Source organism: Globicephala melas, chromosome 2 (genome assembly GCF_963455315.2).
Source record: "Globicephala melas chromosome 2, mGloMel1.2, whole genome shotgun sequence".
Lineage (NCBI taxonomy): Eukaryota > Metazoa > Chordata > Mammalia > Artiodactyla > Delphinidae > Globicephala > Globicephala melas.
The window spans coordinates 66,303,669-66,328,762 of NC_083315.2; the positions used below are offsets into that span (position 1 = coordinate 66,303,669).

The 25,094-nt window shown below is 41.6% G+C and overlaps 1 protein-coding gene across 1 annotated transcript in view; it reads right to left on the reverse strand.

The window, feature by feature from the left end:
* Positions 1-25,094, reverse strand: part of MAP2K5 (mitogen-activated protein kinase kinase 5) — a 263,415-nt gene that overhangs the window by 24,886 nt on the left and 213,435 nt on the right. The window contains exons 20-21 of the mRNA XM_030875161.3: positions 14,478-14,539; positions 11,671-11,716 (exon numbers count right to left, since the gene is read on the reverse strand). Of these exons, the coding sequence (XP_030731021.1) occupies positions 11,671-11,716; positions 14,478-14,539 (108 nt within the window). The remainder of the gene's footprint in view (positions 1-11,670; positions 11,717-14,477; positions 14,540-25,094) is intronic.

Sequence of the window (25,094 nt, forward strand, 5' to 3'; positions counted from 1 at the left end):
TACCGGAAAAAAAAAAAATTAGAAGCCTTTCTGAATTTATCTGCAGCCCCAAGTTGTACGCAGTTGTTGCTCCAATTTCTTTCAAGTAATTTCAGAGGAGATAAGGTGTAGTGCGGATTCTGACCCGTACGGACATTGGATCTAGGCTGTGTTTCACATGTGTGCAGAAAGTAATACACTCACATAAGTACCCCAATGTCCTGCAAGGTCTGGCTCATTTGTCACCCCACTCACAAAGCCTCCCCAGACACCCTTCCCCAGAACTCACTGTACCTGTTCAATTCAGATCATTTCAATTCGTAACTATTTATTGAGCATTCAACTCGGGGCTAGGGATTGGGCTAGATGCTGAGGATACAAAACAAAGAAGACATGATCTCTTCTTCTTGTTTAGGGGCTGTTAAGTTACCACCACAAAGTGTGAAAAGTGCACTGATACAGGTACTTGCCAGAAAGAAGGGTGACATACAACAGGAAGCCAGCAACCTTACTGAAGCAGGCTGGAGAAAGCTTCACAGAGGCTATGCCAGTTGAGTCTTGGAGGCTGAGTAGGAGTTCACCACGTGGACGTGAGGAAAGGGCATTCTTGCCGAAGAAACAGCACAAGCAAAGACGTGACCATGTGAGGCTCACGCATTAGGGGACTGTTAGAGTGCAGGCTGCGTGTACAGGAGTGCCATGAGGTGGAGGGGCAGCTGAAGGTGGGCAGGAGCAGGTGGGGGAGGGCCTTTGGCGAGTCTAACAATCTATCCTGTGCTTGGCTGTTCAAATCCTCATCTTCCTTGCTAGACTGTAAGCTGGTTGAGGGCAGGACTCAGGGCTGACTGCTTCCTCGGCATCAGGCTGGATGCTCTATCCAGAGCAGACACTCAGCAAAGAAAAACGGTGAGTGTGTACTGAGACGCACGGGTCTGACACTGTCTCCCTGTCGCACAAGGGCAGAAAAGGCTGCTGAAATACAAATCTGCACTAGACGTGCAATGGGTTACAATTCAGCCAGCCCCCCAAAAGCTAGCCTTACGCCTTCCTTTGGTACTTAACCCACTTTCCAGATGATGCGCACTGCTGCCTGCACAGGAGAGCTGGAAAGGGGGCCATTTCTGAAGGCAGGAAGCTGAGCTGCCCAGCCAAAGCTCTGCTGACCTCCCGGACAGGGGAAGGAAAAGCTCCTTTTGGAGAAAGAATTTTCCAGCCCTGGAGCTGGTGCCTCAGGCCCTGCAAAAAGCCAGTATTCCAGGGTTGCCAATCTGCCTTCCCCAGAGTTAGAGCGAGAGTATTGCAGAGGCAAGCCTGTGGCTTAAAAAAAAAAAAAAAAAAAATCATGTTTAATTTAAAAATTAGAAACTGGAGCAGGCTGTGAGCACAGGGGTTGATTGAAACAAAATTTAAATTCCTGTCAAGCCCATTTAAACATGGGGGCCCTTCATAGACAATTAGCTGCTCCCTGTGAATGCTGCATAAACTCAGGCCTGGTCACTGCGAGAAGAGAGGCACCTACTGTGAGGCGCTGGAAAAAAAATTAACTAAAACCAGGCTGTATGAAATATTTAGCCTTCCAGTATATCACCGGGGTTTGAAAGTGTAAACAAGACAAAAATCGATTCCTCGGTGCCCTCAAATCAATGCCCTAAAATGGTTAGGGCATCTGTTTCTGCTAAATTTTGTTTACATCGGCAGATTTGCCTTAATTGCAGTTGTTTATCTCTCACTGTCCCTGGGGCCCTAATCTCCCGATTACTAATACTTAACACTCATTTCACATCTAAAGCTACTTCTAATCCTCAACAGGTTTGGGGGGCTCTTAAAATTATTGAAACCGCAGAGGCGGGAGACACAGCCTCTTTGTGAAAGGAACATTTTCTTATCTACTACCAGCTGGGCCCAATCATCACCAGGGATGGCTACAACAAAGGTGCTAAAAGGCTCTTCCACAATGACTGCTGCTCCACCGGGGATTCAGAGGATAAAAAAGGGCTTTGATGGAAAAATCTGAACAAGAGGCTAAAGCAGTCCAGCCAAATAAAGTTACTGTCATAATCAAAAGCTGTCAATCACCATGAAAATCCAATTAAAAATGTCTCAGCACAGCCCTCTTCAGTGGAAAAATGTACCCTATTTATACAAATTTTTGTCAACTCCACAACAATCCCACAATTAGAAAGTCCTGCTATTAATTGAATCCTCCCCCCAAGTTTAAAAAGAGATGCAGGCCATTCAGAAGCCTTCTGAGGGAGCTGAGACACACACAGGCTATTGGTATACAATTAAGAGTTAATCGGGTTACATTTGAAAATTCCATTTTTATTTGTATCAAGGGAATCTTTGCACGAATAAATGAATGGTACCTAGTCTCCTACTTCAGAATCAGTGACCATTTATATTAAGAGAACAGAGAAATGGTAAACCAGGATACTGGGAAGAAACTAGTCCACACTCCGGCAAATGTCTCTCGGTAGACCACGGCCTCATGTTTAATTCTAATCTTGAAAATCGAATAGAGGACAGAAGGCCCAAATGTCTCCACTGCCTTTCTGCAGTCTCTAAATGGCCAAGTGAACCTCAAGTTATCTGGAGGCAGATTTGGCCCCCAAATAGCTGTGTATCTACTAAAGGCCTCACTGAAACCACAAGGCTCGCGGTCCCCAAAGGTCTCTCTCGAAACTGCTACAAATTAAAAAGCAAACAACCCATTAAACAAATCCAGCTGGTTACAACTGTAAATAGGAGGCTTCTAATATTTTTCCAGCCCTTGAAATTCCTGGTTAGACTCATTAATTATTGATAAGAACTGCATCTATTTATTGGAGTGTACTCACAGGAAAACAAGTTGGCCGCTTTCAATGGCGATTCCCAAATCACAGACTGGGCTTCAAGATCCTTTTGTATTTCCCCCACAAGTGGCTGTCTCCAGATTTTTCAACCTAATCCACTATCCCCGAGAGCTGAGGGGCGCGGGGTGGCCCACATCTGATATGCTGATAAAGACCTAGGGGTCCCCTGCCATCAATCTAACCCGGCAAAGATGGTGCTGGCCAGGTGGTCTCCTCTAAGTCTTGACTCTCTAATGACCTCTTGATTTGGATTTAATTGTCAAAGGTGAATTCCCAAGTGGTCAGAACACACGCCAAAGATCACAGGTGCCACTGAGCAAGGCCTGCTTTACACTTTCTTGCTCTTCCCGTACTTCCAGGGTGTACAGCCAAACCCTAGTGCCTGTTCTGATGGGTCTGGCTATACTGGTTGTTAAAAGCTTTGAATGGTATCCCTGCAAACACTGCAACATCCTAGACATTCCATTATTTTGGCACCAAATGATTTTACCCACATGACCTCTCATAGCAGGAAGTCAAACAAAAACCTCTGATCAGACCATGTAGTTCTAATATGGCCATCCTAACTTACACTGAATATCACAGAGTCCAGGGATGGCTTGTTCTTGAGTGAGTTTCCTCAACTTTACTCTGAGTTCCTGCAGAACAAGGGACATGTCTTGTCTTTATGTCTAGTACAGTGTTTTACTGAAATGGATTAGAATATAAATGGCACATGCAAAGAATAATAATCAATCGTGGTTTCTCTTCTTTTTAATCAGAACAGAGAACTCGCCTGAATGACAGCAGCATAGGACCAAGCTAGGAACTGAATTAAAGATCATGCTCCTCCTTCAAGGCAACTTACAATCTAGTTGGAGAAAAAAGGTATCAAACCAGTGAGTTTCACCTGGAGAGCTTTTAAAAACAACAAAAACCCCCCGTACCTGCTCCCTGGCCCAAATGTCAGAGATTCTTTGATCTGGGTTGAGATCCAGGCTTTTTTTTTTTTAAACCCACTCAGATGGTTCTGAGGAGTTGCCCGAGTTAGGAATCACCATACTGTATGAACCAATCTGTGACTCTACCATGAATATATAATTTATGTAATTAATCGCGGTTTCAAGTTAGAGGCAATAAATGGTGGAGGGCTTCCGAGAAGGGAGCAAGCACTGTGAAGGGGAAGAGTAGGGAAGGCTGCAGGGAGGAGGATGGAGAAGTTCAAGGACAGCAGAGAGGGGAGAATCCTAGGCTGAGGCCATCACCCAAATAACAGAAACTCCCCGTGAGTTGAGTAGCGTCGAAGGAGGAAGGAATGTAACAACATACTCTAAAGAGCCAGCTTAGCCGCTGTGAATGTGGCAGAACACTGAAAAGCGGCCCCACTGATCCACGTTACGGCAACCAAGATAACCAAACTGTTCCTGTGGTCTATGCAGCCTTATTGTGCCTTGAAATGTGATGCTGGGAAGATGACAGTCAGCCCAGTAAAACAAGAAAGAAGCCTTGCAGGCAGGAGTTCAAAACAACCGCAATCTTAAACAGGCAAATCATCACCATATTAAGAGATCTGACTTGACTGATGGAGGAAAAAAGTTATCCTAAACTGGGAAATTAAAACTGTCAGATTGCCATGATCAAGGAATGACAGATTTTATCTATCTGTAGCTCTCTTGCTATGTGCATGTATATAAACACACACACACTTAACACACATGTATTTATCTGCTAAAGTCTCGTGAAGAGATTAAGCAGTCACGTCTGTGGAAAAACAAAGCTTGTTTTCTGGGGTTATAATCTCTCTGTTCTTGCTGAAGTGCTAACATGTCATCAAAAATTCAAATTAAAGCTGTCTGATTTAGTGTGATCTCAAGCATCCAGACAGTGATTCTGCCGTTGTAATTATGTGCAATTAAAAGCTAAAATCAACTTCTTACTAGTGGATTCCTATTTATAAGCAGACACAAACAGATGATTTTAATGGCCTTTAGAACTTGGAAAAAAAATAAAATCATTACGTGGTTGTCAACTGGCCCCCAGGCTTCTGTGATGCCTTTTGTGCTCGAAGAAAATATTTAGTTGAAGTTTTTCAATCCTATCCAGGGTTTCCCCCTGCAAATTTGGGGTGCCTTGGCCAATAAGCTGATGTGCACCTCCAAATGAATAACCAAAAGCAAAACTGATGTCTGCAAGAACTGGAAGCCAGACACACACGTAAGTCTGGCCCTAACGGTCTATTTTAAAACATGCTCCGTATGAGGCAACAAACTAGCTAAAGGTACTAAACTACCACCAAGTTCAGAATTGCTTATTAAACCATCACTAGTATCTTTTTAAAAAATTTATCTTATATGATATTTTAAAAAATTTTTTATTGGAGTACAATTGCTTTACAATATTGTGTTTCTACTGTACAGCAAAGTGAATAAGCTAGACGTATACATATATCCCCTCTTTTTTTTGGATTTCCTTCCCATTTAAATCACCACAGAACACTGAGTAGAGTTCCCTGTGCTATACAGTAGGTTCTCATTAGTTATCTATTTTATACATAGTATCAATAGTGTATATATGTCAATCCCAATCTCCCAATTCATCCTACCCACCCCCTCCCCCCTTGGTATAAACCAACATTAGTATCTTAAAAAGCTTAGATTGCAAGCACATGGTCCGTGAGCACTATGCAAGGGGGCTGCAGAAACGTGCCTTTCCTCATATTTGTACTTAGGACACCTGTAAGCCCTGGGTCAAAATAAACCGAACTCATTTTTGATCCAGTTAGTAGAATGAGGTGATAATGCTGAATTTTATCTGAGCCCTGTACTCCCAGAAAGGAGTAACAGGTGAGGAATCTCCCTACTCTCTTGTTAGCTACAAAGGACCATCCTGCTCACACAGAGATAAGACCCCTTTCCATCCTTCTTCATGACTTCCTAAGACTGGCGGATGACTCCCTTGTTCACCTGCCTCCATAACCTTGGCCCCCTCCAGTTGCTTTGAGACATTCCTCATTAATAAACATTCTCCCTATTGCAAGTGCCTGAATAAAATCAGCTCCTTAATCGTCCCATGCATTTTGTGGCTTTGGGTCCCACAATGGTGAACAAAGCCATTTGGTCTAAACCCAGAAGTCACACCAGAATTTGAGTGCTGGAGAGAAAAATTCTAATGTGGTGGTTTTTCCGATTTTTAAAAGGGACCATGCAGATGCCCAATTTATCACATACCTTGATTAACTTAGAGAACAACCCACCAATCTATCTGAAAATGTAATTACAATCAGGTTTGGATAAGCAGAAAAGCTACCAGTGACAATTTAATTTAGAGGAATTAAACAAGTTAACATCTCTTTGCAAGTAATTAAATGTTTAAACAGATTTTTCTGGAGCAGTTTGGTGTTTATTAGCCCCCAAACAATACCACCTTCAATACATACAGCCTTTCCTGAGAAGTGAGATGCCTTCAAGTTTGCAGCTGCTGGGATTTAGACGAAGGAAAAAAAAATCTAAAAGCACTATTTTGATTATAACTGACACCCCTCCCTCAAGACCCACACCTGCTTCTCTTGTATTTCCAGTCCCACTATTTACTTGCTTTCTAAGCAAAACGTCAAATTTCAATTGCAAACTGCACTCTGTGTTTCTTCTCAGGCGCCTGGATAGAAAACCAAAGCTGAGGAAATGCTAAACGAGGACGCCCTACTCTGGAATGTACAAGGAAATGCACAAAATAACAGGCATTATTAGAACCTAAGGAGAAAAGTCATGTTTTTAAACAATTACTAAAGCAGTATAGTTATAGCATAAAGACAATTTCTGCGCCAGCTCGTTTCTCTGAAATTCTCTCTGCCACTGAACAGCTAGAACAGATAATAACTATTAGTAAATCAAACTCCTCTGCAATATCCAGCTGTGCCTCATGCATTTACATACAGATAGAATGGGTATATGTTTTTAATATGTATGTGATACGTACTTTTACCACAGTCAAAGTGCATGGGACAAAGGAGGAGGAGAATGGCAATCGGATCAGCATGAGATAATAAAGTGGCCTAGCTAAAGTATTAGCCAGCGATTGATCTCAAACCGGGATGCTGCTTCTTCTGACCTGATTACTTACTATGCATAGATTCCATTAAATAGAGCTTAGACATGGAAAGCTTCTGGAAACACTCTAAATGCATAGAAGGATCTACAGCGCTCTGAATCCAAATTGTAACTGCATAGGAGCCCATGGCCCACACCTTCCCTGCTCGAATCAAGGCCCACGTTCAGGGTAGGCTGAGAGGTTGAAGGGCCACCTGAGAGCTGGTGGGAAGCCCTGCCGAGTCCCACAGGGAGGGCCCTTCCCTTTCCTTCCCTTCCCCCCAAGCAAGCGTTTCACCCTCCAAACGAATGCCTCCCTCCTGAGAGGCTTGTCCTGTCCTGGCTGCAGAGCTCTAACTACCAGAGTGGGAAGGTAGTGAGGGAGCTGAACGATCACTTAGGGTCACGGTCCCCTTTGAAAAACTGATGACAGCCATGAATTCTTCTTTAAAAAAATGCAAATCGCCACATGCATATACAATTTTGGATGTAATTTCAGGGGCTCTAACAGACTTCCTGAATGAAGTCACAGACCCTAGGTCAAGGATTGCTGATCTGGTCCATCCCCTTCATTTTGCAGATGAAGACACAGAAGTGGGGAGGGATTGGAGAGCTGCTGACAAGGGAAAGGAAGCTTCCCTGCTAAATCCGCCTGACCTTCGCTACAAAAGAACCCGAAAGGAAGATTAATTCGGCAGAAGGAATTCTCTGTGGTTTACACAAGCAGATGGTCTATAGAGTAAGGTTGCTCACCTGTCCCTTTTACTTAAAAATATGTAAACATATAATTTGCATAGCCAAGCCAGCCACGCACCTCTCCATCTCTGTGGCTTCACCTCAGGTTGTCTCTGTCCCTGAGTGCAGGGGTATGATTCTTAATTTTTTGCTTCCCTCAATCTGATTATTGACATTTTGGGAAACTTTCCCTACCGCCTTCGCATCATCGTCCTCTCCCCTCTTGCTGCAATCCCATCAATCCTTTCTGACTAGCAGAAGCTGCCCTTTTCCCACATAAGCTGTGACACGTTTGCTTGGTTGTCTGAAGCCTCTGAACACCGTCTGCCACCTCCTCAGAGTTTCTACAGCCTGGAAACTTTTTTCTAGGTTTGTTGGTCTTCAGTCACAGAGCTGGGGCAGCAATGATATAGGTCTTTCCTGTGCTTTACATCGGAGTGATTTAAAAGTGGGTTCTTTAATTACGGAATCATCGTCACAGGAACAGAAAGAGTGTGTGTGGGGTTCCTATCTGTCTGGCTGTGTCAGCATGCCAAATGCTCCTGGGGCTGCCTGCATGGCTGGTTTTCCTTTGCTGGGTTTAAAGCTGACTCCTGATGCATGCAATAACTCTTAAAGAATTGAAGAAAGGTCAGATCTTCCCCAAGGATGAAGGACTTCCCTATAACTGAATAGAGTCCACTCAAAAGAATTAACTCAAGAAAAAAGGTACTTATGGGTGGGTGTGCTGCTTCTATGTCAAGTCAAAGTTTTCAGATCTGGGTACTAGGGTTCCTTCTATTAGAAGTGGAATTTCTTAACAGATTGCCCAGCTGGTGGTGAATATACTGCCTATTTGAGCTCTACCTTTGTGGGTTTGTAACTCCATGAGGCCAATGTCAATGGAATTTCTGTTCCAGCAAGCACTAGAGGTTTCACATTGCTCTGAAAAGGTTTGGGGACTCGACACACTCACGCTTTGCCCATCCTTTCCTCTGCCTGGAATGACCCCTTGCAAACTCTCTATTAAAATTCAATCCATCCTCCAAAGGCTGTTTTCAAATGCTAACTTCTCCATATAGCTTTTCCCCATTTCCCCATATGGATCCCCAAAGAACTCTGCAATTCTTTTATAGTACTTAGTTTATTCTAATTATTTGTATACTTGCCCTACCCCCTGCAACACTGTACGTGTGAAGCTTATCCTGCATCTTCTACTGAGTCTAGCACAGGACTTTGCACATAATGGTCTATAAATATCTACTGAATCAGCTGTCTACCTGGTTCTGAGATCTCCCAAGATGATGTGGATGCCGATGATGAGACTTCTGAGTTAATTCTTTATGTAGCTTAAGGGCTACATGCCAGAAAACGGTACCAGTTCATGTGGACCCTGGCCTCCCCCAAATGTGAGCATTAAGGCAAGTTCTTGGTCCAATTTTAAAACATTTCCACTTAGAACAGAAAAACTGTAGCCATCTTAGGAACAACCACGCCAACCAGAGAGAATTAAACAGCTAAACAACTAAATGAATTCTAACATTGGGATTTTAATAGCCTCTAGCGTCTAAACTTGAGTTTTACATGTCATCTTTAAGAATGATATGGTCAAAAATTGCAAAGATGATGATTTTTAAGACTTGGGTATTCTGGTATATGAGGTGACTCCACCAAATAGAACAACAAAAACCACTTGAGTGCCTGCTAAGTGTAAGGCCCAGGCCCACAGGTGAGGGTGTTTGGGCACACCTCTCCCTGCATTCTGATTTACTTAGGCTGGGACTTGCTGTGTTCACTGGTGGTCAGGGTCACACCCAAGTTCATGTAAGAGTTCCGTGATGGCAAATCCGTAACTTTCCATATTTCCACCCGACTTCACCTCTGATGCTCTCCCTTTGATTTGCAAAATGCAGGCCCATAGGGAAACCTCAACAACCCTGCGGGCCTCACAGCTGATGTGGCCCAAGCTGTGCAGACCATGTTGGTACCCTGCTGGGTGGAGTCACCACGCTTGGGAGATACACTGCTCTTTTTGTGAAAGGCAGCCCCCCCCCCCGCCGTGACAAATGGGCTCTACAGTTCATGCATTCCAGAGGATGCGCTCAGCTTCCAGATGGGAGCACCACCAAACAGGTTGTAGATGGAGAGGGAAAAGGAAAAATTAAAGCTATTAATATGCTGGAAGGAATAACGAGACTGGTTTCTTAAGGGGGTCCCTAGGATGTGACTCAGGTTCCTCAAGCCAGGGACAGCCCACTTTCTTTCCTATCCCCTTCTGGGCCCAATATTTTGGCCAAAGGGGAGCAGGGCTCAACCCCCTTGACCACAGGAGCCTCACACACATTCCATTGTTTCCTGCCCCCTCACTGAGCCTGTACTAAGCCAGGGGGTGCCTCACTATTGCTATACCTAGGGGAATAAGCTCATTTAAATCAAACTGTGAGCAGTACTAGAAATAATGTTAAATTAAGTATAGGATAGTGCTTCCTGTGACAATTTTTCATTGTATTTTATTGATTTATTGACATTTATTAATTAAAAATATGGGACGGCACGCACCAGGGTGTATAGTTGTAAACAGATATATCGAAATACATATTCCTCATCTCTCTCCACACACAGACAGCCACATATGCTTGCTTTCAAGGCACTGAAAGGACTCACCCTTCAGCCTTATCTTTACAACTTGCCACCCTGGAGTGGTGTTCCCTACCAACAGATACATCCGGATGCATTTATGAGTGTATGTACGATCTGCAGATGTTTTATTTATAAGTGGCCAACTCACTGCAGCATTGAAACATGCATTTACAAATAGATATCTGTTTTATGAAACCCTATTCCTTTGTTTTAATAGCTGAGCTATCCAGCCATACCATGATAATGTACAAGGTAAATGGGTCTCCATCTCTAGAACCTGTTCCAAGTTTCCTCAAATGTGACTAACTGCATGAATTTCCCAACCATCAGAGATCCGCCCCCGTCAAAAAAAAAAAAAAAAAAAAAAGACCAGTTTATTCTAGACATGAAACCTGCACAGTTATAAATTGCAGGGGTTTTAGGGGTGAACTTTAACTTGAAACTACCCTGAAAACTGAGATTTTGCTCCAAGGTTAACATGAAGAAGAAAACTACCTTCCTGGAAAGCACTTACGAATTAAAAGGGAAACATATGGCTATTTTATATTTGGGGATGAAATCTGTATTATACAGAAGTTTGGGTGCTTAGAGTATTTATAAGGATGAAATACAAAGGCTAAAAACCTTTGAACCGATATCTTTAAAATGATTATTATTTAAAGTGATGAGAGAAAACTAGTCAGAATTTGTCCTGATTGCAATAATCTGAAGACAGGGAATGGTATGCAAAACATTAGAAAGAGTAGACTATAATTATTATTTATTAATGCTTGATGCTAACGTTATTCTAACAGCTTCTGCGTTGTCAAATCAACAATCTGCACTAAATAAATGACCATTTGGGAATTGTTAGGGAACGTCTCTGTTCCTCTCCCTGCTTGACTAAAAACTGTCATTTGCAATCAAAGAAAGCGTCCTTGGAGCTGAGAACACAGCACTTGCAGGCTTATAGTTGTCTTTCTGAGGAAAGGCCAAAGATTCACATTAACTTGATCTTTTGCAGCCAATCTAATTTCATTCTACATGAATCCAAGAGGACTCCACGCCACATTCAGAATTTCCTGTAGGACTGCACTAAAAACTTAATATGCTGACTATCTTCTCTGTTACCAATCCTCTGAATTCTGAGAGGCTGTAATAGCAAATGAGGACAAGGAATAACCTAGATTAACTTGTGACCCTTGAGTGTGAGGCAAAGGAAAAGAATTCTGCATGAAGTTTCAAATTGGTGATGGGTTTTTAAGAAGTGAAAACTACTATCTGAGGATGTGAGCTTCAAAAGCACCCACTGAAATGAAGTAAATAATATTGGCTTTGCTGAGTCTGTGGATGCTTTAAATCCCATTCTGGTCCTTTTAACAGAATGTTAAGCACAGATATGTAACTGGAGAATTCTAATGTAACTAAAAAAGTCTACTTACCATCAATTCCTCAGGTGCTGGCCTTTCTTTTGGTTGTTTTCTCATGCTGTAAGAGAAAAACTCATATTACCTATATCACTTGTAAATCTGTGCTAGAATTTCCACCATGGGCTATTTCTCCTGGAATTTGAATGTTTTCAAAATTCATCATGTTCAATTCTTGGCCAAAGCATTAGCATGTATTCCCTTTCTTTTATTTTGACCTTCAATTAATCAGATTTTGGGGGAATCTCATGAATCAAAAACGCAAAGATTTTTTGGGGGGAGTTACTCTTGCAATACAGATAAAGAATGAATTTAAATTTATCCTAATTCTACTTCTGAAACTAATGTGAAAAAAAAAGCAGCAATGTTCGTTTCCTGACTCAGTTATCAATTCATTTCAAACAAAGTTAGGGAACAATATACTTCTTTTTTGGTAACTGGGATAAGACAATAAGAAAAGAAACATGAATATTAGGTCAAATGAGAAAACATCTCATTCCTTCATTATTACTCCAAATGACAAGTAATATATAAAAGAGGTCAGGTATCTAGATAATGCTACAAAAGGGTTATTACATTATCTCAACTTTCATTTATTTTGGCTACCATGCAAGCTAATAATTCATTAAACAGCTGTCGGAAAGTTACGTTAGTTTAAGCTGCTTAAAGAATCACATTCCTCCTGCAAAATATTTTGTCTTATGTGCAATAGTCATAATTAGTAGCTATAGCATGTACTTAGCTACGTGATGAAGCACCCAGTCATGGGACTGAGGTAACTGTGGGTAAGCTGCCTATTTGATGGCCGATTTATACTAAACTCAGAGTATCTGTGGGATGAAGTCATGAAAAGAGACTGCTGCTCCTATTACTTGGAAAATCACACAGACACTTTTTATTTATATAAGGCAACCTCAAACAAGCAAGAAAAAAAAAGCCCTTCATACAATCTCTGCATTTGCTGACAGTATTTTTTTTTTTTAAGTACAGCGATCTAATGATCATTTGGTAAACAAGAACCGTAGTTATGAACCATTAATGACATCGAGGACATTTGCCTTCCCTATAAATAACCATATGCATCTCTCAAATAGTGCATCCATTAGCAAGTAATTCAAGCTGTCTCGCCAGTGGAGTTGGTAACAGTCTTAATCTGACATGCCAAAGTAGCTGTATCTCTTGGGAAAACAAGGCTATTACCCACTATCATTTCTGTTTTGGCTTGACATCTGTGGAAATTTCAACACAGGTTATCCCTCCCTCTGTCTCCATAAAACTTTTATATAACAGCTGATTAATTTTTGGGACAGAAGGCAGGCAAAGCCCTATCTGCTTTTCTCCCTCTCTGCTCAGAAAGGGCCCCACCCCCAGGTTGGTCTCAGACCACATAGTAGGATAAGCACAGTGGTCACGGCACAAATCCAACATCTCGGAGCGGGTGATGCCAAAACCCGGCGCTCCAGGCAGCTTGGGAATCACACGGTTTGTTTTTGAATTTCTGCATTTCAAAATGGGATATTCCCATCATGTGCTTCTGTTTCTAGGAATTTCATGTAAAGGAAATTAAGGGAGACTGATACATATTTCTAGATAATGGCTCTAATATTAATGAGCTTAGGATTCTAGTGTTTAACCAATAGGTACCTTTTTTTCCAACATGGCATATTTTGGAAGAAATGTTTGCAGACTGAAAACAGTTTTTACAAGCTACGGAATATTATGTAAGTATTTTAAATAAACAGAAATAGTGTTAATAAAAATTTTAGAAGTTGGGAGTTAAAATTCTCTTCCCCACATATTCTCCTATGGAATATAAACTACACGAGACATTTTTATTAAGAGGTAACATATTACATTTAGTCAAAAAGGTGATAAAGCTTGACATTTATATTAAGGAATATTTCTTGGTTTCACTTTAGCGGCATCATCAGATGGATCATGGGGGGAGGGGGAGGGGCCAGTGTACAACCATTTTGGTCTCTCTCTCTCTCTCTCTCTCTCTCTCTCTCTGCTGGGGTGAGGGAGAGGGCAGAAGGATGGCAGCGGAGCAACTAGGCCTTCCAAGACCACATGGGTCCTTCTGAATAGGGGGGAGGTGGATAATGTGAAAGGGATAATAAAAGAAAACTTCATTCTATGGGGAGGAAAAAGGCAGAAGGCTGGAAAAGAACCCTTGACAGAAAAATGCCTGTTTCCTCAGGTATAAAATGACAAGGGGTTGCCTAGAGACTCTAAGGGCCCCTTGGATCTCAATCCTGTGGCTCCTCTCTCAGTTCTTATAATGGATAAAGTGGGCCTAGTGGAACTGTGTCTTCATAGTCTCTCAAACATCAAAATTCAATGAAATGGGACAACACTATTGTGTCTAAAATATAACCAAAGATAAAAGTTATTTACTGAAAATCCAATGAATTAATAAACTATGCTGCTTCCACTAAGTGACAGACACTTTTATGGGTAACTTGAGGTTACATTAATAAAAATAAGCTTCATATGTCTGTTCAATAGGGGCTATAAAATTATGTATTTCTTAAAAAGGAAACTGGATAGCAACAGTACCTGTGCTCAAAGAAGGAGCCTGATTCTCAGCAGTTTATTAAAACAGGAAAAAGCCTCTAAAGTACGTTTATGACCCTTTGTGTAAATAACGTTTACATAATTTAAACAATTTCTTCAGCTTTGCTGCCCCATCTGCCCAAGGCCCCGAAGTCCCTCCCGTCTCCAAAAGGAAGCAGGGAGAGCCATAAGGTCTCACGGAGCCGCAGAGTTAATGGCATGTATCATTTACATTGAGGGCATGGCATGTTTGCAAACGGGCTCACCACTGAGTGATGAAATGTACAAATGGCTCGGAGAACTCTCCAACCGGAAGGACGGGTGAATCCTGGGATGGAGGAAAAACAAGTCACCAAAAGTCACAACAATTGCTTTTCTTTATACCCTCCACCCCCAATCCCAAAGGAGCATATAAAGAGGAATATATAACAAGGATTCACCACCATGTGGAAAGGAAAATAAGGCCTCATCCAATTAAAAAAACGGTCTACACGCTCTTCCACATGTTTATGTAAAAATGCCAAATTTAAAGCCATACACATTTTACCATGGTGAGAAACATGAAAGCAAAGAGGGAAGGGAGGTGAAAAAAGGACAATGATAGCCACAGGGTAGGAAAGAAGGTACTAAAGTGTAAATGAGAAATTAATGATTATTTAAGTAACACACAAATGGTCTTGTAATTAACAAAGAGCTGTGAAATTATTCTTGTGTTGACCTTTGTTTCTTTTACTGGGTTTGCTATTTACACTTTTCTTTTTATTTACATTTATTAGTATATACAGCTGCTCTTAACTGCTTGCCCCTAACTGAATCATGTGTGTCAGAGTTGGGTTTTTGTTTTTTTTTCACTTTAATAGAAAAGCTTTTTATAGGGGAAGCCGTTTCCCGAAAAGGAATTTCAGCCTATTTGCCAGTCTATTTGCCAGCCTATTTGCCAGGATACAATGAAAAACGCCCACCTTGCCCACGAACAGAACTAGGGTGGAGGTGGCAGTCACTCAAGAGAGCAGAAAACTACACGGCAACAAACGACAACTACCAGGTAACACAGGGAGCAAACCCCATTACCATTTGCAAAGGAAGGCTTTAAGAATTTAGGAGTTTTTTCAAGAATGACAGAGAGCGCCACTGTGTTTATAGTGTAACGGCTCAGAATGTAATGAAATTACACTGCAGAGTACTTTAACAGTCATCTCATTAGACCTACAGTTGGAACAAGAGAGCCACATAAAGTTGGCAGCTGCAAATGACTCCATTCTCATCTATTCTCATTTGCTATTAAAAATACCTTTCGGCGGCTTTTTTCCTCCCTGACATCCCTACACAAAGTGCCCTGCAAAGTATGATACATGCACCTATTTAAATTAACAAAGGAATGACTTATTTTAATCTCACTGTGCTTTGGAGTGCTTTGGCCATTTGGATGAGCAATATATCATTACATACAACCTTCCAGCGCTGCAGGCAAGAAACTCAGAGCATGCAGCATTTGGTGGGAGCCAAACAATTTCTCTAGCACACAACTGTGTCAAATGCATGCATGTATTCATTATTGAGAACAAGAGGAAATAGCTTTGATGTAGTGGAAAAAAGAAGATGATAAAAGCACCTCTGCAATATGCGTGTCATTATCAATGGTGGCAGATAGATACAACTGCACAGCCTCCTATGTGATTAGTAAATATACATATAATTGCTGTGGCCAATTATCAGAAAAATGAGATCGGTAATTACAAGACAGAAAATTAACTAGAACTCTTATTAAGGCTTTGTTTCCAAATCAAACAATTGGAAACTACCAGAAAATACAATTAAATCAAAGGGAACTGAGGGGGTCAAAGGAACCAAAAAAAAAAAAAAAACCCAAAGTTAAAAAAAAAGGAATGTGAACCAAATGTTTCTTAGTTTTTGCATATCTGTCCTCTTTGAATTAACATTATTTGTCCAGAAGAGGGGAAGGTTAGTAATTGTAAACTTAAAATTCTCATCAATAGAGAAAGGCTTCCAAGAGGAAAGGAAAACAAAGGAAAATGGGAGTGAAATAAAGTCTTGCCAAGTTCAAAGGATTACATGCAGGTATTACATAGAGAGGACGTGAAAGAGGGTGGGGAGCGATGAAACAGTCTGCTCAAAAGAAACAAGGCACGCGGTTAACATGACAAGGCCTCGATAAAGGTATTATAAAATGGTCACAGAAGTCCTATAGGTTTGAAGAGCAAAAATAAAACATGGTATCAATTTCAGCCCAGTCTGTTTTAGGAAAGCCATATATATCACCAAGCCTGCAAGATTCTACAAGGCCCAGTTCAAGAGATGACATTTTACTGTCTCAAACACTATTAGTAAAAAGACAGTTCAAAGTCTGAGGTACAAAAATTATGGACTCTAATCAGGTAGTTAGTTTTCTAAGTCGTTCCTTTCTGAAATTTTTTTGGAGGCTGTAGTACTGGAAGTGTCTGAGTAGTAGCTGCTTTAAAATGAATGTTTAGGAAAATAAAAGCCTACTGTCTTTAATGTGGCTGAATATTTACCCAGATGGTTAAAATTCTAGACTGGTTTTATACGAAGATCCTGGTATAAAACGTGATGCTAACGTGGGCCTCATTTCAAAGTATGATACCAAGAGTAAATTAATGAATTATAGACTAGGCAACTTGATGAAGATGTCATTTTAACGTGGATGAGAAACAAAACGAGGAAACTGTGACATCCTTGCATGGGTAGTTAATTTTATTTAAGACCTGATATTGTAGCCTGTTAAGTTCCTCATAATATAAAACTAAGGAACCCTGGGTGGTACCCATGAATAATTTATTTCACTGTGAAAATGCCAGCCCAAGTCAACTCTGCAGAACCACAGAGAGTGGATTCTCATCTCAGTGGTGCCTGGAAAGAATCAGTCATCGAAGATGTGGGGGGAAATTCTAATCTCACAAGCATAATGCCAGATATTTCTTTTCATTAAAATCCACGTCTCCTGTGTATCTCAGAGGAGAATTTTCTGAGATACAGAAGAGTGACTAGTGGGGGGCGGGTTCAGAATGCCACACGCAAACACGGGGTGGGGGAGTCCTCTGAGAGCCTCCAACTCCACAGAAGCACGCAGGCTGTCAACAATCCAAAGAAGGCAAACGAACAGACCTGGCAGTATTCCCCACGCTGGAGGATTTTTAAGTATACCTTTCTCACTTTTAAGCAAGTAAAATTAGAAGTTAGTTTAGATCAGGATGTAAAAAATCTCTGAGAACCTGTCTGTTTCGTTATCTAATTCCAACCTGCGCGAAGGAGGAGAGGAGGCTCGCAGTAAAGCCGCTCCAGCATCGCCGTGGCACCCAGGGAGGGAAAGCAGCCAGTCACTGTGGGGTTAGAGGGAGACAGAACCACGCCCAGGGCTTCGGAGGAGCTCGTAAAGTCACTGCTGCTACTTATCAGAAATGTTCTCTGCGGAACACGGGTTCAGGCAAGATGAAGAAAAAATACATTTCAAAAATGTAAACACAAATTAGAGAAGCAGTGACACCAGCAACTCTCAGTAGTGGCTGAAATGGACTCTAAATTGTGAATAAAAGTCATTCTCTTTAAGACCCTGGGTGCCATACTTCACCTTGAGGGCTTTTGGGGGGGTACTTTTCTGTTGAACTTCTAAGCATGGAGGTATGGAACGAAACAGAGGACACAACCTTAACCAAAAGCCTTGACCTGAGATTCCGGTCCCGAATCAACTTTAGCGTCCTGCTAAGGGAAACAGGCCGAATCCTGTTACGGAGCAGGCAACCGTTATATAAAAACAGCTGCTGCAGCCATTTCAGTAAGCAATTCTGGTCATCACGGAGGACAGTCTCCAAGTCTCAGAGCTTTTGGGAACTACCTAGTCAGCCCCTCCTGCTAAACAACTGGAACACAAGCAGGCAGCACGCTAGAGAACGGCGAAGGACGAGAAGAAAGTTTGAGTGATGCCTTTGCCTTGTGAATAATGAACAGTTCAGGAAGGTCAACCCATTACAACAGAAACTGTTTAATTATTAATTATGTGCAATCTATGAGCAAAAGGACAAGTTCAGAATGTTTAATGCGTGCTAACTTCAACTGGACTCTCTCTGGGTATTTTGTTATTAGCACTTGTCAGCAAGGTACTCAAGCATAAAAAAAGGTAAGGAGCAGAAAATCAGAGAGAGAGAGAGAGAGAGAGAGAGAGAGAGTGTGTGTGTGTGTGTGCGCGCGCGCACGCGCGCGCGCCTGCAACAAGGTGGGGGAGGGGAGAAGGAGGTCCAACTCCAACCACAACTGCTGCTGGTTCACCTGCAGAGTAAGTGTGCCAAAAGTACACTTTGTGATCTTGAGAGCAGGCAAGCAAGTTGGATACTCCAAATAAAGAAAACATAAATGAGAAAAATGCTTTTGAAATGACTTAAAAGGGAAATCATTATTTTAAAGGCATAGTTTTTTTTTTTAAGCCATGTTGTTTCTTGGCTTTAAAGAATCCGTGTCATTAATGTTCAAGCACATGCTAGCATGCACACACGCACGCACACACACACACAAGTGCATGTAAAACTGGTATAATCTGAATAAATTCAGTGGATGGTATCATGTCAATTTCCTGGTTGTGATACTGTACTATACTTATAAACTGTTACCATTGGGGGAAACTGGGTGAAGGGTACATAGGATCTTTCCATGTTATTTCTCACAACTGCTTGTGAATCTAAAATAATGTCAAGGGCTTCCCTGGTGGCACAGTGGTTAAGAATCTGCCTACCAATGCAGGGGACACAGGTTCGAGCCCTGGCCTGGGAAGATCACACATGCTGCGGAGCAACTAAGCCCATGCACCACAACTACTGAGCCTGAGCTCTAGAGCCCGTGAGCCACAACTGAGCCCACGTGCCACAACTAGTGAAGCCTGCGTGCCTAGAGCCTGTGCTCCACAACAAGAGAAAGCCACGACAATGAGAAGCCCGCGCGCCGCAATGAAGAGTAGCCCCCGCTCACCTCAACTAGAGAAAGCCCGCGCACAGCAACGAAGACCCAACACAGCCAAAATAAAATAAATAAATTAATTAATTAATTAAATAAAATGATGTCAAAATAGGAAGTTTAAAAGTAAAAGGGTAAGGAGCTATTTTTGTTTAAACTCATGAGGTCCAGATTTTTAGCAGAGCTCTGCTTTGAATAATGGAGAAGCCTGGCATAACTATTTAACTGGAAAAAAGTTGAGGGGCCTTTGCTTTACAAATATACCTGAGGATTTAATTTTTGCCTTTAATTCATAATAAAAGATGACAATGGAACCTGACAATGATGTGGTGGTTAATTCAGACACTGATAGGGCATAGCCACAAAATGCTGTATAAAAATGATACAATCATTAATTACTTATTTATTGCTTCACTCATTCAACAATTTTCTTGACCATCTACCATGTCAAAGGCACTGGGCTGGCACTGTGGGATGACTGATACTTGATCCACAGCCTGGAAGAATTTGTGTGTTGTTCAGAGGGATAAGACGTGCAGCCCTAAGAGCGATGGGGAAGAAACTTATTTTGAGAGTCTGGAGGGCTGTGAGATACCGTTTTTGCTCTCCCACTTTCTTCCTTCCTCACTTCCAGAGAGCACCTGGGGGTGAAGGGACCTTGAACATCTTAACCTGTGTCATGTTCCTTTCTCTTTGCAAAACAGACATTCCTTCAAACCAAGCTTTTATACGTAAACGTATAAAACGCAAAACGTATAAAACGTAAAAAAGATAGAAGGACAACTTCTCAAAAATCTCAAGGTGTTGGCCACACTGGTGAATTCTGAGGTCAGCTGTGCTGTGGTTAGATTAAACCAGGCAAATTAAGTGAAACATGGCAATCCTTTTTAACAGTTTTTAACAGCCTATTTCTAGACTTCTTGGTGTCAAGCCATCAAGCCAACACATTAATTAACATTAGAGAATCACCTGCAGTCTGACCAGTACTGAGAGTTATGCTCTAACATTTTAAAAATAAATCTTTTAATTCAAGCCTAATGTTCCTTTGGCCTGGCCCAACAATTTCTGGTCCTACACTCTGGGGTTCATACTAACTGGCACAGCTCTCCTAGATCACTCCACATCTATCTGCAATGCTGGGATTGAAGGCTGTTTGTGATTCCAGTGGCTTCACATCAGGCAGGACAGCATTTTGCCTTATCAGATCCCAAATTGTTTTTTGATCCTCCACCGTTCACTGCCTTAGAATAGCATCTTTGTGAGACAACTGGCAGAATCCACAGGACAAATCTGCTCTTGACTGGGGAGGGAACCTTGTTTATTTGGGGAGGACACCAAAAAACAAAAAAACTGGACTCTCGGGGCTTCCCTGGTGGCACAGTGATTGAGAGTACGCCTACCGATGCAGGGGACACGGGTTCGTGCCCCAGTCCGGGAAGACCCCACATGCCGCGGAGTGGCTGGGCCCGTGAGCCATGGCCGCTGAGCCTGTGCGTCCGGAGCCTGTGCTCCGCAACGGGAGAGGCCACAACAGTGAGAGGCCCGCGTACCGCAAAAAAAAAAAAAAAAAAAAAAACATGGGAGAACCAGCTATTAGCCAAGTACAACCAGATGGCTTATAAAAAACACAAAACGTAAATTAACAGATCTAAAGGAATCTCTGAAATTTGAGATTATACAGATTTTTTCCTATTTTCTTTTTCTCCTAAATATTTTGGCAGTTCTTCAGTATTGGGATAAAAGAGAAGAGAAACAAACTTTGTCATTTATGTCAAAACTAATCCTTCATTTTTTGTCATTTAAAAGACTTACATTTACTCAGAGATTTTCTAAACATATGGCAAAGATCTTGGTGTTTCATAAAATTCCTTGAAAACAGGTAGGTGGAGAACTGGAAAATGAATTAAGCTCTTAAACCATATTTGCAATTGCTTGCTTTCCAAAGCCAATGAACATCTTTTTTCTTTTTATTTTAGGTCTCTCGTTGGTCATAAGCTATAGTGTACAGTATTATTTAGAGGTGCCTCTCTGAATGGTACACACACACACACACACACACACACACACACCAACTCCCACATACACCTCCCTTTTCAATGGCTTAGGCAGAGCAGCAAAAAACATGCTTGTCTCATACCAAAGAGATTTCATTTACAAAAGTAAAACCTGTTATTGTCCCCCCTCTCTCTCTCTCTCTGTAGCCTCCCAAGGCATTTCTATTGCTTTTTCATAAAACACTGCTGCAAATAATCAAGCATGACCACTGACATCCACGAGATTGAGTTTTAGGAACCATTCAATGAGCTCACCCTCGTGGGAAGCCTCCTGCTCAGGCTAGTCTAAAGGTAATTATTCAGCAATTCCTACCTGTGGTTTTACCTTGTCCCTATATAGTGTTTGAATTTCATACACTGGTAAGGTCAGTTTTTTTTCCTCAGGAAAAGTCCAGCTACACATGTTTGGATCCAGGACCTAAATTATAATGTTAATATACACACTGCCATTTCACCAGGTCCTATGTGTAGAAATGCTGATTAAAAGCAATCTTAAAGGTAGGTCAGGGCTTCCCTGGTGGCGCAGTGGTTGAGAGTCCGCCTGCCGATGCAGGGGACACGGGTTCGTGCCCCGGTCCGGGAAGATCCTACATGCCGCGGAGCGGCTGGGCCCGTGAGCCATGGCTGCTGAGCCTGCGCGTCCGGAGCCTGTGCTCCGCAACGGGAGAGGCCACAACAGTGAGAGGTCCGCGTACCGCAAAAAAAAAAAAAAAAAGAGGTAGGTCAACAACTATATTAAACAAAAATGAAAGAGGAAAATCCAGGAGTGAAAAAGAACCCTTAACAGGCTCCTAAATGAAAGGAATCATTCCTCTTTTCATAGGTGAAGGGTTAACATCGAAACAGCTGAGCTACATCCACATACCATTCAAGGGCAAGAACCTGGCAGGTCCATGTCCTGAAAAATCAACAAGCCATACACTATCCAGATAGACTCAGGGAACTTGCTGCAATCCAAAGTCCACATCGCCACACTGTGTGTCCTCCTGAATGTTCACTCGACTGTTAGTTAAAATAATTACTGCCATTTGCCACCTGCACGGCCAGTTATGGATACGGGGAAAACAGAACTTCCAGTGGCTGCACGGTGTAGGAGTGTCAGCGGTATTCGCTTACACATTTTTATAAACAAATTCAAACGCTATGTTGGCTGTGACTCGGAGGCTGAGAATTATACGTGAAATTGTGCCATACCTGGTCCATACAATAAACAGAGAGAAGGGAATTTAAAGCTGGTTAAACCGATGAGATACCACATCAGTTTAAAATCAGTCAATAGGAGAGGAACAAAGAGAGGAACAGGGAGGGAGGAAGGGAGAGGAAGTGGAAAAAAAAAGAGAACCACATACTGTGAAATGAACAAGTGCAGTTAGAACGTTCATCAGGATTTGGAAAATCATAATGCCATCTGCTACTCTGGACCTCGGAACATCAGGGATCTCGTGGGCCCAGACGCTTTCATTTCCAGAAGGAAGGAAGGAACTTACACTCCCTGGAATGCTGCCTCCATCCTGGAATGAAGGCAACACTCCAGCCGACCAGTTTGGAATCTCTTTTGAGAACATTTGCACTGTTCACAGACGTGTTTTCCCTGGTTTAGGGAAAATTAACGGCAGGCAAAGTGATTACAGCAACTAGGCAGTGAGGCAGAGCAGTGCCCCAGCCCAAACTGCTGGGTAACTGACCCTGGCATCCAACTTGGGCTCAGGGTGTGTAGGTCCCATCATGGTGGATTAAATGAGCATTGTCCTACGGCTGGATGAGACTTCACAATAGAGCAACACATGTTAAATGACAGCAGCCAAAACTGGCCCCACCAGGCAACTGCCCATTCACAGAAAGCTATTCACAGGCCTTCACCACCAAGAAATTAATTCATTAATAATACATCACGCTTCGTGGACAATTCAAAGAAAACAACACAAAGCTACTTGTCCAATGACTGTCTAAAGATGCAGCATTTTCCCTGGGTTAAAAAAAACCTCCAAATCTGATTGACTTACTGAGATCAAAATCACAGGGATGTTTATGTTAATATTTTGATTAGTAAAAAAGAAGAAATGGAAAAAGTCTATCCACTGAATTCACTCAGTGCCATAGGAAATAATAAAAATATAGATTTTTTTTCAGCAGTAGCTAATAAAATCTGACTTTATGTAAATGTATTTATTTATTATGTTTTTGGAACTGTATTTAAAAAATTATTTTTTCCTACTTTAAGTGACTTTATACATTCTTCAGACTATCAGGAAAATTTTTGCTTTTAACTTGTTTCTTCTGTTACATTTTTAAAACTTCCTTCTTTCTTTCTCCTTCCTCCCGACAACTCATAAATATGAATTAAATATAATTATAAATGAACAGACAGTAACTTTTGGATTACTGCTGTGTTTTGGTAGAATCTTAATGTCAATTCTAAAGAAACAGTTATTACGGATAGAACAAGTAATTACTAAAGGAATCATGGCCTTAACGCTAACCTATTTTCAATTTTCAAACCAGTCAAACTGCATTAATTTAAACATACTGGACTTTTCAAAGGAGGTGTTAGATTTCTAAAGGTTGCCTTACATAAAAGGAGAATATCGGTTTTCAGGATCCCAATTATACCTTCCTGACACTATGAGACAGAGGTCTAGTTAACCATATCGCTGGAGGACACGACTATTGTATATCTACTTGTATTAACTTACGAAGTTTCTAATGCCTCCCAGTCATTAACTCATACAAGTTACAAATAACATGAAATCCCACATCATCAATACCCATTTATGCAAGTGGTTAGAGTGTCAGTCACTGTGGTGGGAAGCTCTAGGCATGCACGGGTCACGTCGGACAGCGCAGGCCATCAGGTCTTGTCTCACTTTAAACTACCTGCAGTTAGGTGTTGTGAAAGAAAGAGGCCATCCTAGGATGCTGGGAGCAGGAGGGATGGGGGATGTTCCTTTTATTTTTTTGCTAACTTCAGAAGCCAGAATTATGGCGAAGTCCCTCAGGCAAAAAAATGAATAGATATTATTCCCTCTGGAGCTGGTTGATACCACGTTTTGAATTCCAGGGGGGTATCATTAGACGGCCATTTTCCACCCCCTCACTCCCCCACCCCCACCCCCAGAAAGCACCTGCTACGTTCACAGCCCAGCAGCTTCTCAGTTAACCAGCCCTCAGTTAACCTGTCCAAGAATGAGTGATTCTGCACGAATGAATTTTTTAAAAGATAACAGTGGTTTAAGAGCCAAACCTTTTGTGTACATAAATCTTTCTAAAAGGAGTCAATCTCCTCCCTGCCAACATAAACAGAATATGCAGAAGAGAATTCAATTATTTCTTAAAGACACGGAGTCATTCTTACAGACAGCGAAACTGAACTGTGTTGCAATATACTTCTGCCCTTGGGGCACGTCTGCAATGCTTTCTAAGTTGTCTACTTTTACAGTTTTAAAAAATAATCTCTTCCTTTGATGCCAAAAAGTTCAGCTGTCACTTTTTGCTTCCATCAAGGACAATTATAGTATAGTAAAGAGTCCCATCCTTTGTCCTTCAGTTTCCTCATCTGTAAAACAGAGCGCTGTGGGAAAGCAACATGACATTGGGGAACACTGGGGAAACATTTTATCAACCATAAGGGTTAAGGCTAGACTTCTGAATTTTGATAAAGGACTGTATTTATTAGCTAAGTATCTCCTTGTCATATACTATTACTTTTTGGATTTTTTCTGAGGTCTTAAAAAAAAGAAGTAGTAAGTTCTTATAATTACATATAAATTTCATTCAACAAATATTTATAAGTGACTACTGTACATTAATTAGGTGCAGTACTAGGAAGATAGAAATGAAAAGCCTGGGAGC